Here is a 14,781-nt window from a genome sequence, read left to right as displayed (position 1 = left end):
CTGTGTGCGCGCCAACTGACCGTATCCAGCCGAGCACCCCACCCCTCCCCCAAAGCCCCCTGCTGAGTGGCACTGGAGACTGCCCTTGCAGGAGGGAGAAGCAGGGTGGGGCCGGGTGTGCCCCGAGGAAAGGGGTTTGCGAGCCGTGCTGACCCGGCCTGACTGCTGTGTGTCTGTGGGTGAGAGCAGATGTCTGTCTGTGGCCATCCCACGTACCTGTAACCCTCCTACATGTGTGTGTGCTTGGGGTGCTACACGTCGGCCCTTTCCTCCACCGGGGACAGCCTCCTACCTGCGGGGTCACACAGCCCCTCTCCGACACCCCCCCCCCAACCCCCCAGGCACACACAGACTCGCTGAACACCCTCGTGGCCCTGCACCAGCTGTACCAGTACACGCAGAAGTACTATGACGAGGTGAGGGGTGTCCTCCCAGGGGTGGGGGCCGGCACCCAGGCAGCCCCCTTCCCTGGCGTGTGGTCTGACGCGGCCCACCTGCAGATCATCAACGCCCTGGAGGAGGACCCTGCCGCCCAGAAGATGCAGCTGGCTTTCCGCCTCCAGCAGATCGCGGCTGCGCTGGAGAACAAAGTCACAGATCTCTGACCTCTGGCCTCTGCCACCACTGACTCTGGGCACAGGTGCGTGATGCTCCGTGTCAGGCGTCGGGCAGCCCCTGAGAAACGAGGCCGAGCGGTAAGGCCCTTACCCTTCACCAGCAGGGGAAGAGCCCCGGGCATCCGCGTGTGGGTGCAGCGGGGGAGCCCCTACCTCCGCGTCTGTAGCATCTATCTCCTGAGCAATAGTGCCGTGCGCCCTCCAGCGCCAGCTCCCGCAGAACCAGCATCAGGTGTTGTCTGTGTCACATCTCCCGCGCGATTCGCAAATGTGCCTTACGCCCCTGGCACCGCGCCAGGTCGCTGGGGGCAGTGGGGCCTCAGCTCCCCCTGTCTGAACACCAGCAGCCACCTCAGACTCCTGGGTTTGGCCTCTTCGGGTGGGGTCTGCTTGCCTGTGGCCCGCAGGGCCTCGCGCCCAGACTGTGTCTGTCTGCCCCGCCGGGACTGGAGGAGAACAGCGGTACGAAGCCTTCCTGACCTCACGTGGCCTGCCCTGCGGGGCGCTGGCACTCCGGGTGGACTCCGTGCCCTGGGCCCCACCTCAAAGGTCAAGCTGGACGTCAGACGTCGAGGCCCAGGTGGCCAGAGGGGACCCAGAAGACTGGGCCGTGCTGGAGGCCCTGCCCAGGTCGGAGGGGTCTGGCAGCAGCTCCACCGGGACCACCCTCACCCCTACCCCCTTTTGTAAATCTTGTTCATTGTAAATCAAATACACCTGTCTTTTTCACTCTGCTGCGTGGCTGGGTTCCTCCTGTGGCTGCAGCAGATTTGCAGTCCCTGCTTCTCCACTCCCATTCCTCCTGTGGACACTGGCCCGAGGGTCTCCCCTCAGGCCAGCATGTGCTTTCTGGTGGGGGGGGGGGCAGGGGAGAGTTGAGCTGAGTCCAGGCCCTGCCCTCCCCGCTGCCCCAGGGCTGAGAGATGCGACCTGGGGCACAGAAAGGGGCTGGGCGCCACGGCCAGTAAGAGATCCTGGAAGGATTCGTTCCAGGCAGGGGAGTGTGGATCAGGCGCCATCTGGTGGCCAGGATGCCCCTGCCTGCCTTCCTTGGGCTGAGCCTGCTTGGGCCTGGGGGGGCACTCGTGGGCCTGGCCGGGGCTACTGTCTGGGCCCCTGATAGGTCAGGGACCTATGATCCTCTTTTCTAAGGAGGGGGTCCAGCCAGCATACAGGTAGTAAGTCACTGCTGTGTGCAGACCCCACCAGACACTGGGTGACTCTGGGAGAGAGGGCCCTGTGTCCCCCAGGGTCGGCTCCTTGGCCCCGAGAACAGCCCCAGGATGACTTAGGACAAAAGTAAGGCTGAGTAGTGCCCCCTGCCAATGCCTCACGGAGGGGGTGGTCCAGGATTCTGGGGGTGGAGGAAGCATGTTGCTCCCGGCCCCCATGTTGCACGCAGGGCGGCAGCAATGAGATGCACCGTCCCGGAGCATCAGCACACAAGCGTGTGCGTAACACAGGGTCCCCTGGGCCCTGGGAACACAGCAGTAAATGGCATAGACGGGCTGCCCTGAGGGAGCCCTGGTGCTCCAGGAATACCGCGCAGCCGAAAGGGGATTCGGTGGCTCCCAAATGAGGGCATGCTGCTGGTCCCGCCTCAGATCTGGCTGGACCCAGGTGCTCACGTGTCTCAGGGTTCCATCTTGTCTGAACTGCTTCCCGGCCTATGTGGCTGTGTCCCCAGACAGCGGGGACGTTGTTGATGGGCAGCCCCAGACTGCGTCTCCTCCACTTGGGGCATCGTGGTGGCTGGGCATAGGCTAGGCCTTTGATCGTGAGCTACCTGTGCACTTGGAATGAGGGTGGGTCTCTCCTACAGGGAAGCGTACTAGGCAAACGCTGACACCCCCTACCCCAGGGACCCCTAAATGACACTGTTACGACCCACACGAGGTTTCCTCTTCCCTGAGATCTAGCTGTTCAGAAGCAGGTGGAACAGAGTCTGGAAGTGCTAGGCTGGGGGTGCCTGGGTCAAGGAGGCCTGGCTTCCAGACTGGACCTCCACAAGCCACTACTGCCCCTAAGAAGCCACTACTGCCCCTAAGAAGCCACTACTGCCCCCTACAGACTACAGTCTGCAGTGTGAGGACCCCCTTCCCGTTCTGTGAAGGTTAGAGACAGGAAGGGCTCGAGGTCCAACAGATGGGGTATGAAGAGGTCCAGGGGCTGTCCTTTCATGCGGCTGTTGAAGGCATAGATGTTGGGGTGCAAGGTGGCAGGGGGCAGGCCAGCCTTGAGTTGTCAGGATGGTGTCAAACTGAGGGATGACCCACCTTCCTGTTTCCACTTCACCATTTTCCTCCTGATGTAGTGGCTGGGGCGGGGGGGGGGGGGGGGAATGCACACACAACTTCAGTGACCTTTCCTTCCAAGTTGCAGGGAACAGCCTAAGGCCACACCCTGCTTGCTTAACGGCGAGGACCCTCTCCTAAATCACCAGGCCTCCAGGATAGAGCCACATCAGCCTTTTAGGAAGTTCATTCTGACCACAGGGAGAAGTGCAGCCAGGAGGCCAGCAAGTGGCCAGTGGAGGGGAGAGTGGACATGGAGAGAGTGGGATCTTGATACTGGAGTGGAGGGTGGAGGGAGACCAGGGATGGGGGTCCTGAGACTCAGGGCTTCCGTCTGGGTAGGAGGCCCTTGGGTGTAGCCTCTCCATCTGCGCCCCATCCTCAACCTGCTGCCCCTGCCGCTGCCCGCTGCTCTCCACGCCATGACCACCGACTTCTCTAGGCTCAGGCCTCTCTCACCCTCCGGACCCGGTGGCCAGGATTACGCTGTGAAAATGTCCAGCGCAGCTTCCCATCACCCTGAGAGCAAAAATGAAATCCCTGCTGTGGCCCCACCCAGCCTGCCTCAACTCTCCTCCCTGACCACCTTCCCCCTTTCTTGTCCCTCAAGCCGAGCTCAGTCCCGGGGAGGCAGGACGGTCTGAAAGCTTGGCTCAGCTCCACTGGTGTCTCTCTCCAGGGGACTTCCTGACCTGTCCGGCTTTGTGCCCTCTCCCCACCCTAACCACCACCGGAAACTCCCTGGTTTCTCTCCCGGACCCTCCCCAGGAGGCAGCTTGGCCAGGACCCGCCAGCCTGGGGCCAGGTGGGCCAACGGGGGTGAATTCTGAGGGAGGGTCTCCATTCTGCCTGACTCACTGAGCCGGCCGGGTAGTCCACTCCGCTCTGGTCAGTTCCGACCACTCAGCCCGGATTTGGGGCAGGTAGGGGGAGGCCGGGCGCAGGCTCCCCTAGGGGCGGCACGACTCCACCCCCGGGCCGCGGAAGAAGGGCGGAGCCTGTCGCCCGGGGAACCTGCTTTGGTTGCGGGTCTGGGGGGGGGGGGTGGAGGCGGGGAGCGCCCGCCTAGCGCGAACAAAGGCCGCCTCCTCTCCCCGCAGCCCGGGGCTCCGCGCGCCTCCGCCCCCCGGGAAGGCGGGGACTCTGGAGGAGGGGCGGAGCGGGGCGACACCGGTGTCCTCCCCCCACCACCGCCCGACCAGCACTGGCTCCCAGAGGGGAAACTGAGGCCAGGGATGGCTCGGGACTTGGCCTAAGTCACGCAAGGCTGGCCGGAGCGAGACTCGGATCGCTTTCTCTGTGGTTTCTTTATTTTTTTTTAATTTTTTTTTTAACGTTTATTTATTTTTGAGACAGAGCATGAACGGGGGGGGGGGGGGCAGAGAGAGAGGGAGACACAGAATCCGAAGCCGGCTCCAGGCTCTGAGCTGTCAGCCCAGAGCCTGACGCGGGGCTCGAACTCACGGACCGCGAGATCGTGACCTGAGCTGAAGTCGGATGCTTAACCGACTGAGCCACCCAGGCGCCCCTCTTTGTGGTTTCTTGGCTCCCGCCAGAGTTGTTTTGTCTTCTTTGGTTTTAATGTTTATTTTTGGGGGGCGAGGGGCAGAGAGAGAGAGAGGACAGAAGATCCCAAGCGGGCTCTGCGCAGGCAGCAGCAAGCCGGACTGCGGGGGGGGGGGGGGGGGGGGGGGGGCTCGAACTCACAAACCCTGAGATCATGACCGGAGCCAAAGTCCCAGGCTTAACCCCCTGAGCCACCCAGCGCCCCCCACCCAGCCACCACCCCCCGCCAGGGTTTCGATTCGCTGGGCAGTTATGTCCGTTTGCCTGGCACTGCCTTGAGATGTCTTGTTTTAATTTGGTTGCCAATATTTAAAGATCAGGCAATTTCACGTAAAAACTCAGGTTTTAGTTTGTCTTTGAGAGGTGGGGGTTCGGGCCACGCAGAGCCTGATTTCCCACTTTTCCATGAGGCTGCAGCCCAGACAGTACTCACTGCCCTCCCAACATAGAGGGCCAGGAGGCGTCTGTCCTGGGGACAATGCTGTCTGCGAACACGTATCACTTCAAAATGGAAAGTACGCGGGTGCAGAGCAACAGACAGTCGCAGGAGGCCGTCTTGCTGGAATGAGGAACATCTCTCCCCCACTCCCCCCCCCCCCCCCCCCCCCCCCCCCCCCCCCCCCCCCCCCCCCCCCGTCAGTTACAGCAGCCTGCTTGAAATAATCCTTCCAGGCCAGGAGAGGAAACCAGGGAACGCGCGGAGGCGTAACAGCGGTTACGCGCCAGAGGAGCTCCTCTGTACATAGGAAAGTCAGGGTGGGCTTCCTGGAAGAGGTGACAGCCGAGGGTGCGTTTAGAAGGAGGCAAGGTACCAGGAACCAGAAAGGACACACTTGGGGATAGCATTTGATGGGTGCAGCGCCTCCGAGGTCCCCTGGCGCTGCCGCTGTCCCTGGTCCTGACAGGGCTGGTTCCCCAGGCCCGCCCAGCAGCCACACTTCTCCCCAGGGGCGGCCGGACGGCGCCCAGCCGCCGGCTTCGGACCACCGAAGGTTCCCAGCGGAGGAACCACACGGCCAAGCCGAGAACGGCCTCCAAGGGAAGAGGGAAGCCAGGCTGGCCCGGGATGCAGGGCGGCGCCATCTGCACACCCCAGAGGGGGACCCAGTCAAGTGTCCAGTTGTGATTAGGTGGCATTTTCTACATCGATGGAAAAACCGCTCCCACGGCTTGATCTTGAGGGAGCAGGCTGGGGGGTGGGGGTGTCGTGCAGGGCCCGGAGCAGGAGCGGGGAGAGGAGGGATGAGCGAACCCGAGGTGCCGGCACCGGTGCGGGCAGGGGAGGGTGCGGGGAGCGGAGGCGGCCTGGCAGGGGCGGGGCGCGGCCGAGGGCCGAACGCGGGCGGACGCTGGGGCCAGTGCGGACCCCAGGAGGCAGAGGCGCCCCGGCCGCGACCCCGGGAGGGGAGGGCAGGGCTGGCTTCCGGCCGGCCGCCGCCCGGCAGGGGCAGGAAGCCGCGCGGCCGTCCCCGCGCACCCCCACCCCGGCCCCGCCCCGCGCCGCGCCCGCCGCCGCCTCCTCCCGCCGCCCTCCGTCCGCTCCGCTCGGGCTCGGGCTCCGGCGCGGGGCGGGGGCGGGGGCGGGGGCGCGGGGCGGGGCGCGGGCCGAGCGGCGGCCGCTTCGGACATGTCGGGCCCGCGCGCAGGCTTCTACCGGCAGGAACTCAACAAGACGGTGTGGGAGGTGCCTCAGCGGCTGCAGGGGCTGCGCCCGGTGGGCTCGGGCGCCTACGGCTCGGTCTGGTAGGGGCGGCGGGGAGGGCGGGGAGGGCGGGGAGGTGCGGGCGGGACGGAGTGCGCGCCCCCTCCCCTCCCTTGGCGAGGTTCCTGGCGTGGGGAGGGGCCTCGCCCTGCCTCCGCCCCCGGGCCGTTCACCGATCGCGGGAATGAATGGGGGGTCGGGGGCAGGAAGAAGGAAACTTTCCTGCCGGACGCCGCTCCGGGTGAGGGAGAGGGGTCGTTCTCCCCCCCCCGTCCCAGCCGGAGCACCCCCACCGGGCCCAAATCCTGCGGCGTCACAGCCGGCCAAAGGGCGGGTCTCCCGGGCCCCTAAATGTGCGAACAGGCGTCCAGGGTACCACCCCCTCCCCCGTCAAGGGTTGGGCAGCTCTGGGGTCTGCCCCGTTCCTAGGATGGGTGGTCTTGTTTGCAAAAGAGAAAGCCCAACTTGAGGGAGGGCAGGACCCCTTCCCTTACATTGGCTTCAAAACTCCCCTGGGTCCTGCCCCCTCCCCTGTTTTCCAAAGGGTCTCAGACTCTGGATGGGGCTCAGGCCTGATCAGAGTGCTTGTGGGGGTCTACCCCTGCTCCATTTTTGCCCCCACCAAGAGAGCTCAGAGCACAGCCCCACAGTTGAGCCCTGGGGCCCTGACAGAGGACAGAGTCTGGAAGTGGGAGACAGGGTTGGGGGTTTGGCTGAGACCTGTGTGGGGCTGTGGAGGGACTGGGGGTGGGGCTTAAGGTGAGGTGGTTCCAGGTGGTGGGGGTGCAGTTACAATACCTTCAGGCTGAGTGTGGATGTGGATGTTGAGAGGTGCTCCCCCCAAACCCAGTGGGGTCCTTACCAAGGCCTGAGCTGGTGGCTGCCGTCCACTGAGGGGGTCTTAGGTGGGGAGGCCAGAGCCCCTCGGGATGGGGCTTTACTCCTGGCTCTGACAGAAGGTTACCAGTGGCACTTCCTGAACCCCTCCAGAGTCCCAGTGCTGTAAGGGCTGGTGTAAGGGCTCGGCACCCCCCACCCCCACCTCCCATCTGCAGTCATCCGCCAGCTTGTCAGAATCCGCAGGCTGGCCATTTCAGCTGGTCCAGCCTCTGGCCTCTGACTTCATCTCTAAGACCTCAAGGGCAGGAAGAGGGTCAGGGATGATGCGTTAGTGGTCCCGCATAGAGTCTTTGCTGGATTCACCTCTCAACTGGAGCCACCTTCGGGGGTCCCTAGGGGGGGCCAGCTCCCTGAGCGAGGCCTGGGTCTCTCCCCATTGCTCTGTTGCCCCGGTGCAGGTGACGGCCCTCTCCTGGGCTCCCACGGTGAAGCTGGTGACCTAGTGCCAATTCTGTGTCACCAGATTGTGCAGACAGCACTGGGGGGAAAGGGCCGCCGCCCCACATGAGGAGCCACTCCCCTGCTTGCCTCCCCAGAAGTGACTTGGACCTTCCCCAGCAGGCGACAGGCTGGGGGAAGGGGCCTGGGTGCCCCAGGCACCCGGCTGGGGCTCTCCTCCACCACCACCTGGGCCCATGAGCATCCTGTCCTGTGCACACTCATTCCTGGGGGAAGCAGGGTCCTAGAGAGTGGAGGTAAACTGGGAGAGAGGGAAGTTCTGGGCATCGGTGACCAAACAGTCCTGGTAAAGGCATGGCTGTTAGCACGGCTCCAGTGCTGGGGGCAGTGGGACTCTGAGAGGGTGGGGGTGACAGACTATTTGCATTTGGAGATGATGCCAGTGACCATTTTGTCTCTGCTGAGGAAGAGTAGGTGGGTGAGGCTGGTGAGGAGCTGGGGAGTGGAGTGGGGGTCCAGATACCACCCTCTGTTGAACATTTCGTGTTGTCCAGTTTTTCATTCTTAAAAAATAATAATCCAGTAAACACCCTTGGCCAGCTTTTTGTCCATATTTTGAATATTCAGAGGCGTTGGGGGTCCAGGGGCTTTGGAGGTGGCTCTGGAACCACCTGGGGAGCCCCCCGCCCCCATGCATGGGCCCACAGGGGAACAGGAGAACAGTTTGCAGTGGTTGTTTTCCCGGCCTGGTCATTGGAGACCCTCCCCAGCCTCATGCTGAGTTGGGGGAGAAGATCCGGGTCCTGCTCTAGGACTCCCAGGTGGGGGCAGGCCAGGACCTTGTGGGCCTGAATACTGGTGGGAAGGGGCGGACTGGAGGGTGCGATCCGGCCCAGAGAAGGCTCAGAGGAGAGGCTTTCCAGGCCGGTCAGGGGCTGGCTGCACCGAAGGCAGTGCACCCTAGGGGTCCTCCGAGCAAAAGTGCGCTCAGAGGGCGAGATTAGGCCCAAAAGGAGGGGGGCCTGGGGGCGCACAGCTGGGTCCCCCCTCTGCGCCCGCGCTGCCTCACTTGCCCGCCTTGCAGCTCGGCCTACGACACGCGGCTGCGCCAGAAGGTGGCAGTGAAGAAGCTGTCGCGACCCTTCCAGTCGCTGATCCACGCGCGGAGGACCTACCGCGAGCTGCGGCTGCTCAAACACCTGAAGCACGAGAACGTGAGCAGAGAGCCCTGGGGCGGGTCCGCGGGGCGGGGCGGGGCGGGGCGGGGCGGGGCGGGGCAGGCCTGACTCCCGCCCCCCTCCCAGGTCATCGGGCTGCTGGACGTGTTCACGCCGGCCACCTCCATTGAGGACTTCAGCGAAGTGTGAGTGGCAGCCACCGTGGCAGCTGGGCGGGAGCTCGTACGGGGCGGGGGCGGGGGGGGGGGGCTGTCCTGACCCCTGACCCCTCCCAGGTACCTGGTGACCACCCTGATGGGCGCCGACCTGAACAACATCGTCAAGTGCCAGGCGCTGAGCGACGAACACGTCCAGTTCCTGGTTTACCAGCTGCTGCGCGGGCTCAAGGTGGGCGCCACGCGGGTGGGCGCAGGGTGGGACGTGGTGGCCACAACCTGACGCTCGCCCCGTCTCCCCCTTGCAGTACATCCACTCCGCGGGGATCATCCACCGGGTAGGTGTGGCCACCGGGTGAGGGTCGGGGCTGGTGCTGCCCTGCTCCTGCGCTCACGCCCTGCCTGCCCCACAGGACCTGAAGCCCAGCAACGTGGCTGTGAACGAGGACTGTGAGCTTAGGGTGAGCTGGCCGTGCGGGCGGGGCGGTCACCCTGCTGGCCGGCAGACGGGGCCTGCCTGGAGGCACTGACAGGCCTGGTGGTCACTCTAGATCCTGGACTTTGGGCTAGCCCGCCAGGCTGATGAGGAGATGACCGGCTATGTGGCCACCCGCTGGTACCGCGCGCCTGAGATCATGCTCAACTGGATGCACTACAACCAGACAGGTGATGTCAGCCCATATGGGGGCACACGGGTTGTGTTGGACCAGGGTGGGCAGGCAGGCCAGGGCCTGGGGAGGGTGGGGGCTTATGGGGCCAAAGGCCAAGGACCTTGCGTCGGCGGGGGGGGGGGGGGGGAGTGCTTGTGTCCAGCCTTGGGGACAGGCAAGGTTTGGGACCATCGTTCCAAAACAGACCTTAGAGGTACTGAGCACAGCAGGTCTTGGGCTAACTCCTCCCCCTCCCAGGGTTGGGTCTAGAGGAGTAAGCGGGCTGCTGTCTTTGGGCCCGGGTGTGACCGAGAGGCCACTGGGCTGGCACTGTCCGGGCAGCCCCCTGATTCTCTGAGGGGGGCTTGGGGAGGGCAGACTAATGGAGACTCCTTCGCCAACAGTGGACATCTGGTCTGTGGGCTGCATTATGGCTGAGCTGCTCCAGGGAAAGGCCCTCTTCCCAGGAAATGACTGTATCCTTGCCCCAGGCCGGGTCCCTTTCTGCTGGGTGGGTCTCAGGGGATGTGGCACTGGCCCTTTCTGGCTGGTCTTGCCTCCTCTGCCCCCCGCTGTAGGAGAGCAGGTTTGGGGCAGTGTCCCAAGGTCTGGGATCTGGGGGCTGGGAAGGGTCTACTCCTGGCCAGTGGGCATTTCCTCAGCCAGGCAGACATCGACCAGCTGAAGCGAATCATGGAGGTGGTGGGCACGCCCAGCCCTGAGGTTCTAGCAAAAATATCATCGGAACACGTGAGTCACCAGCTCCCGGCTCCCTCTGCTAACCATGCCCTCAGGTACTCTGGAGGGAGAGGCTCTGTGGGAGTAGACCAGGGAGCCTGTGGGGAGCATGGGTCACAGCGGAATGGAGCCTGAGGCAGTGCCTGACCCCTTAAGGGAGAAACAGGTGAACAGGGAAGGCGGTCCTTGGGGCATGAGGGACAACGAGGGCACAACCCCAGCACTAACCAACAGTGCCCTTGCCCAGAGCAGTGGGGCGACACCAGGCCCCGGGGCTCCAGGCATCGAGAGCCAAGTGGGGTGCTCGAGCCGCTAAACCCCAAGTGGGAGATGCTTCTGGTCTGTGCATGTTCTTGTCCAGGCCTGTTGGAGGGAATGAGTCTGGGGGCTTCTCTCAGCAAGCGCCTGCCTGGCTTGGGGCCAGGGGAGGGAGGGTGTGAGCAGCCCCCTCAGGCCCTTCCTCTGTGCCCCCAGGCCAGGACATACATCCAGTCCCTGCCCCCCATGCCCCAGAAGGACCTCAGGAGCATCTTCCGTGGAGCCAACCCCCTGGGTGAGGAGGCGCCCTGGGTCTGGGCTGGGCTCCACATCTGGCCCTAGATGCCTAACTGACCATCCCCCTTCCACTGGCCACTCTGTAGCTGTGGATCTCCTGGGAAGGATGCTGGTGCTGGACAGTGACCAGAGGGTCAGTGCGGCCGAGGCCCTGGCCCACGCCTACTTCAGCCAGTACCACGACCCCGACGATGAGCCCGAGGCTGAGCCCTATGATGAAAGCGTTGAGGCCAAGGAGCGGACCGTGGAGGAGTGGAAGGGTGAGCTTGAGGAGGGCTGGGTGGGAGAGGTGGAGCCCAGGGCCTGAGGGCTTCATTCCCCCGGAGGCTAGGAGTTGCCTGCTTCCTTCTGGAAGTGTTCTAGTTCCTCCCAGAGCGCTGCCCCCCGCCCCAGGGTGGGGCAGGTGGAGATGGGGTGAGGGGTGTCCAGCAGGGACCTGGGGGGAGGGCAGCACAGGGCAGACTCCGGGAGGAGGGGGGGGGGGCGGGCAGCTGAGGCTGCCCTCGGGGTGATGGGCTGGGGTAGCAGGGGAGACGGGCCAGCCACCAGCGACCGCAGGAGCTCACCCTTTCCTTGGCTCCCCAGAGCTCACCTACCAGGAGGTCCTCAGCTTCAAGCCCCCGGAGCCACCGCAGTCACCTGGCAGCCTGGATATTGAGCAGTGAGGGGAATGTGCCGGCCGGCCACTCGAACTGCAGGATTCCCTCAGCCTGCCGGATTCCCACGAGGAGTGCCTCCCAGCACCTCTGTGGCCAGCAGGCCCGACCCTAGCCTGGGACCCCTCACCTGCACACTGCTCCTTGTGGGCAGTCCTCGTATGCATGTGAACGCACAGAAGTGTGCCTGTGTGCAAGCCACTGGGGCAGGAGTCTAGGCAGAGCATCCTTGCTCCCCCTGCCTCCTCCCAGCAATCTGGGTCTCCCTCAGGACCTCACCTGGATGCCATAAGGGGTCCCTCTGGGGAGTGTGTCTGTCTCCAGATCTCCTGAGTCCCAGAGGACTGTCTCTGGAGGGCCCCCTGGAGACTGAAGTGGGGGTCTTAGTTGTCAGAGCTTCTCAGCCCCCAAGTACGGCGCTACTCTGGAAAATGCGGAGCCCCAAGTCTGAAAGCTGGGCGGGGTCTTTCCTGGAGGCTGGCAGGGTAGGGACAGCCACCAGGTATCAAATCAGAAAGTCATTCTGGAGCCGTGTGTTCACCTGTGCTGTGTGTGGCACGTGTGCACTAACGTGTGCTCCTGGTACCTACGTGTCAAGGCGCGTGCAGGCACGTGTGAATCCGTGGCTGCCTGAGGGGAGGGCCAGCTTCCATGACCAGCAAGAAGCTTGAACGGAGGTGGCCGCACTGTCACTTCCCCTTCCCTCAGTGCCTGCTGTAGGGGTGCAGGGGTGGTGGTGCTGCTGCTGAGATCCTGTGTGTACCGTTCGAGGGGCTCAGGCGGGCGGCGGCATCCAGTGGACAAAAGCCAGCGCTTTCTCCTTGGCTGTGGGGGCTGCTGCAGGTGCTTCTAAGGTGTGAAGAGCTGGTTGGCACAGGGGGCTCCAGCCTGGAGGGGGCGGGGGGAGGGGGCACACACCAGTGCAGACTTGGACTCAGGCTCCGGACCTTGGCCCAGAGCTCTGCACGCTCTACCTCTGTCCACCTGGCCCTGCCACTGAGAGCCGGGGGTTCTGGTCTGTGGGTGACCCTCATCCTCCCTTCTTCCAGGATGGAGCTGATCTAGTAAGCTCTGGACACGAACCTGCTGAACATGTTGGGGGTGTGGGTCCTCCGTCGAGGGGCTTCTCTGTGGGGTGGTGGCACCCTATGCAGGAGCTGGTGACCTCCCACCTTCCAGAGGCCTCAACGTCAAGTGCCTGCACCAGGGTTTCACAATAAAGGGGTTCTCTCTCACTCGGCTTGTGTCCCAAGTCTCCAGGCCCCGCTGCCTGGCTGTCCGCACTGCCTGGAGTGGGTCGCTGGATCTGTGCACCACATCCCCAGCTGGCTGGCCCCACCAGACCCCCCGCACTGCCTCCATCCCTTGGGTCTCCAGGCGGACAAGCAGCCATCGCCGGCATAGCACCCTCCCTGCTCCCCAAGAGCTCAGGGGGACCGGGGTGGGGTGGACTGGGTTCTCCACCCAGGCTAATGGGTTCTGAGGAGGGACAAGGCAGGATGGCCACCCACAGATGGACCCCAGCTGCCTTGCTGAGGAATTCATTGGGCAGGCTCAGCTTCTGGCCCAGATACAGACTTGTGCTGCCTTTCAGTGGTCAGGGAGGCTGCTGGGGGACAATCGGGGGTCTCTGGGAGCAAAGGCCTGTCCTTGCTTGGAACTGGGTGAAGCGGGTGTGTGGGGGGGGAATAGCTTCTTTAAGGGGAAAGAGACCACCTGCTCTCAGGACACACTTGCACTGCAGTTCAGTGGAGGAAGGGCACTGGCCTCAACAAGGACAGTCGTACCCTTGCCCTGGGCCTTGGGGGTGGAGACCATGTGGGAGTGGGGCCTCCAGGGGCCTGGTCAGTATGGCTACTGGGCCTCAGGTTCTGGGGAACCCCTGGAAACCAAGCGAGGCTGGGTGGGGGGTAGGGGATGGGAGAACTGGGACACGTGCCACCTAGGGAAGCCGACCAGACGACCAGACCCCTGTACCCCACCACAGGGAGTAAGAAGGCCAGCTAGGGGCCTCCTGGAGGAGGCAGGTGGAGTGCCACAGGCAGCCCAGGGCATGAAGGGCACAGGTGGCTGTGGCTCCAGTGACCCCGGGCTGCTCCCACTGACTAGTCTCCAGTCCTGGGTGCTGCAGATCACCAGCCCGCAGCCCAGGTGCAAAGCTGCTCTGGCCGCCTCTGAGCTGCTGATTCATGGCGGCAGCGGCCGGCAGGGCACAGAGGGAGGGGCAGGGGGCCTCGGGGATCCTGTTACTCCACTGGTTCTCAGGCCTAGGTCGCTGGGTGGAGGAGGTCGTGGAGGGGGCTCTGTCCTCCAGGAGCATCTGGTCCAGGATGTGGCCAGACGTGGAAGGACGCTGCCCCCATCGAGGGTTAAAGAGGGCGCAGAGAGCCCAAGTGGGGCCCTCCTTCACCCCCGGGGTCAAGCACAACTTTCTGGAGAGGGTGGAGAGGCTCAGACCAACCTTGAGACAAACCGGAGGGAGTAAGCTGGGCAGAAGGGGGGACGGACAAAGGGACTTGCAAATGCTGGGAGCAGGCTTTCCCACTGGGTGAGTGGGGTGGGGGGGATGGAGAGGAGGGGGTTGGGAGGTGCACAAGGGCCCAAGGGGGGGACCCTACAGGAACAACTTCTCTGGCTCCTGGGATCGGGAGGTCACAGGGAGGGGTGTTGGGGATGCAGCCTAAGTTTGGGAAACGGAACCAGCTCCTCCACAGGGAAGGGGATGCCGGCAATTGGAGGGTTGGGGGGAAACCCCATACTGGGACAGGATGGTCAGCCCCAGGGGAGGGGCGTGTCCTGAAAGGTGGGCAGCAGACTTGCGGAACGCGGAGCTCAGCCCGGTGGGGGCGGAGGGGGGATCAGGGCTGGGGGACCGGGTCGGTGGGGTGGAGTTGGCGAGGCGGGTGGACAGTGACCTGCGGCTGGGAATAAGAGGTCCTCGGTCGGGGCCCAGCTCCCCGGGGGCGTGGCTACTGGGGAGGAGCCGGGAGCCCCAAGGCGCTAAGGTTGAGACACCCCCGACCCGGGCCGGGGGAGTCCAGCTCCGGTGGGGAGGCGGCGGGGGCCTCCGGCGGAGTGCGTTCGGGCGGGCACTGCCCTGCGGGGCGGCGCTCCCCCGTCCCCGGCCGGCCCTCCCCCGCCGCGGCCGCCTCGGGTTTCCGCAGGGGCCGGAGGGCGGGCGGGGGCGTCACGTGCGCGCGGCCCGGGGGCCGGTTGGTCGGCGGGCAGGGGAGGGACCGCGCGCTACCCCGGGCCCGGGCTGGGGTCGGGCCGGGGTCGCGCGCTCCCGACAGCCGGGAGGGCGGCGGCGGGAAAAGGGGAGAGAGCCGGGAGCCGGAGGACCCGGGCGGCGCGTAGCGGGCTGTGCCCAG

At 64.7% G+C, this 14,781-nt stretch overlaps 2 protein-coding genes across 16 annotated transcripts in view; both read left to right on the top strand.

The window, feature by feature from the left end:
- PLXNB2 (plexin B2) overlaps positions 1 to 1,351 on the top strand; it is a 29,178-nt gene extending 27,827 nt beyond the window's left edge. For 12 of the 14 annotated variants that reach the window (XM_043563067.1, XM_043563061.1, XM_043563066.1 and 9 more), the window contains 2 exons: positions 342 to 416; positions 501 to 1,351. In XM_043563067.1, coding sequence (XP_043419002.1) covers positions 342 to 416; positions 501 to 605 — 180 coding nt within the window. In that variant the 3' untranslated portion in view covers positions 606 to 1,351. The remainder of the gene's footprint in view (positions 1 to 341; positions 417 to 500) is intronic. The other 2 variants (XM_043563073.1, XM_043563074.1) reach the window with 1 other exon arrangement.
- A 4,708-nt stretch (positions 1,352 to 6,059) lies between these two features.
- MAPK11 (mitogen-activated protein kinase 11) lies at positions 6,060 to 12,645 on the top strand. Of its 2 annotated transcripts, XM_043563055.1 has the most exons (12): positions 6,061 to 6,220; positions 8,563 to 8,692; positions 8,783 to 8,841; positions 8,932 to 9,043; positions 9,120 to 9,149; positions 9,225 to 9,272; positions 9,363 to 9,477; positions 9,866 to 9,937; positions 10,132 to 10,211; positions 10,674 to 10,752; positions 10,841 to 11,014; positions 11,340 to 12,645. In XM_043563055.1, exons 1-12 carry the CDS (start codon positions 6,105 to 6,107, stop codon positions 11,417 to 11,419), a joined length of 1,095 nt encoding a protein of 364 aa, XP_043418990.1. In that variant the 5' UTR covers positions 6,061 to 6,104; the 3' UTR covers positions 11,420 to 12,645. The 2 variants fall into 2 exon arrangements, with proteins under 2 accessions (XP_043418991.1, XP_043418990.1); XM_043563056.1 differs by lacking the exon at positions 9,120 to 9,149 and having other exon boundaries at positions 6,060 to 6,220.
- The last annotated feature ends 2,136 nt before the right edge of the window (positions 12,646 to 14,781 follow it).

Source organism: Prionailurus bengalensis, chromosome B4 (genome assembly GCF_016509475.1).
Source record: "Prionailurus bengalensis isolate Pbe53 chromosome B4, Fcat_Pben_1.1_paternal_pri, whole genome shotgun sequence".
Taxonomy (NCBI): domain Eukaryota; kingdom Metazoa; phylum Chordata; class Mammalia; order Carnivora; family Felidae; genus Prionailurus; species Prionailurus bengalensis.
Note: the sequence above shows the minus strand (reverse complement) of the source record. Positions and strands in the feature narration are given on the sequence as shown.

Bases quoted from the DNA above. Each gene is read 5' to 3' on its own strand.
- MAPK11 (XM_043563055.1), top strand. From the start codon at position 6,105: ATGTCGGGCCCGCGCGCAGGCTTCTACCGGCAGGAACTCAACAAGACG. The intron at 8,842-8,931 runs GTGAGTGGCAGC...GACCCCTCCCAG, and splicing joins ATTGAGGACTTCAGCGAAGT to GTACCTGGTGACCACCCTGA. The intron at 9,478-9,865 runs GTGATGTCAGCC...CTTCGCCAACAG, and splicing joins GATGCACTACAACCAGACAG to TGGACATCTGGTCTGTGGGC.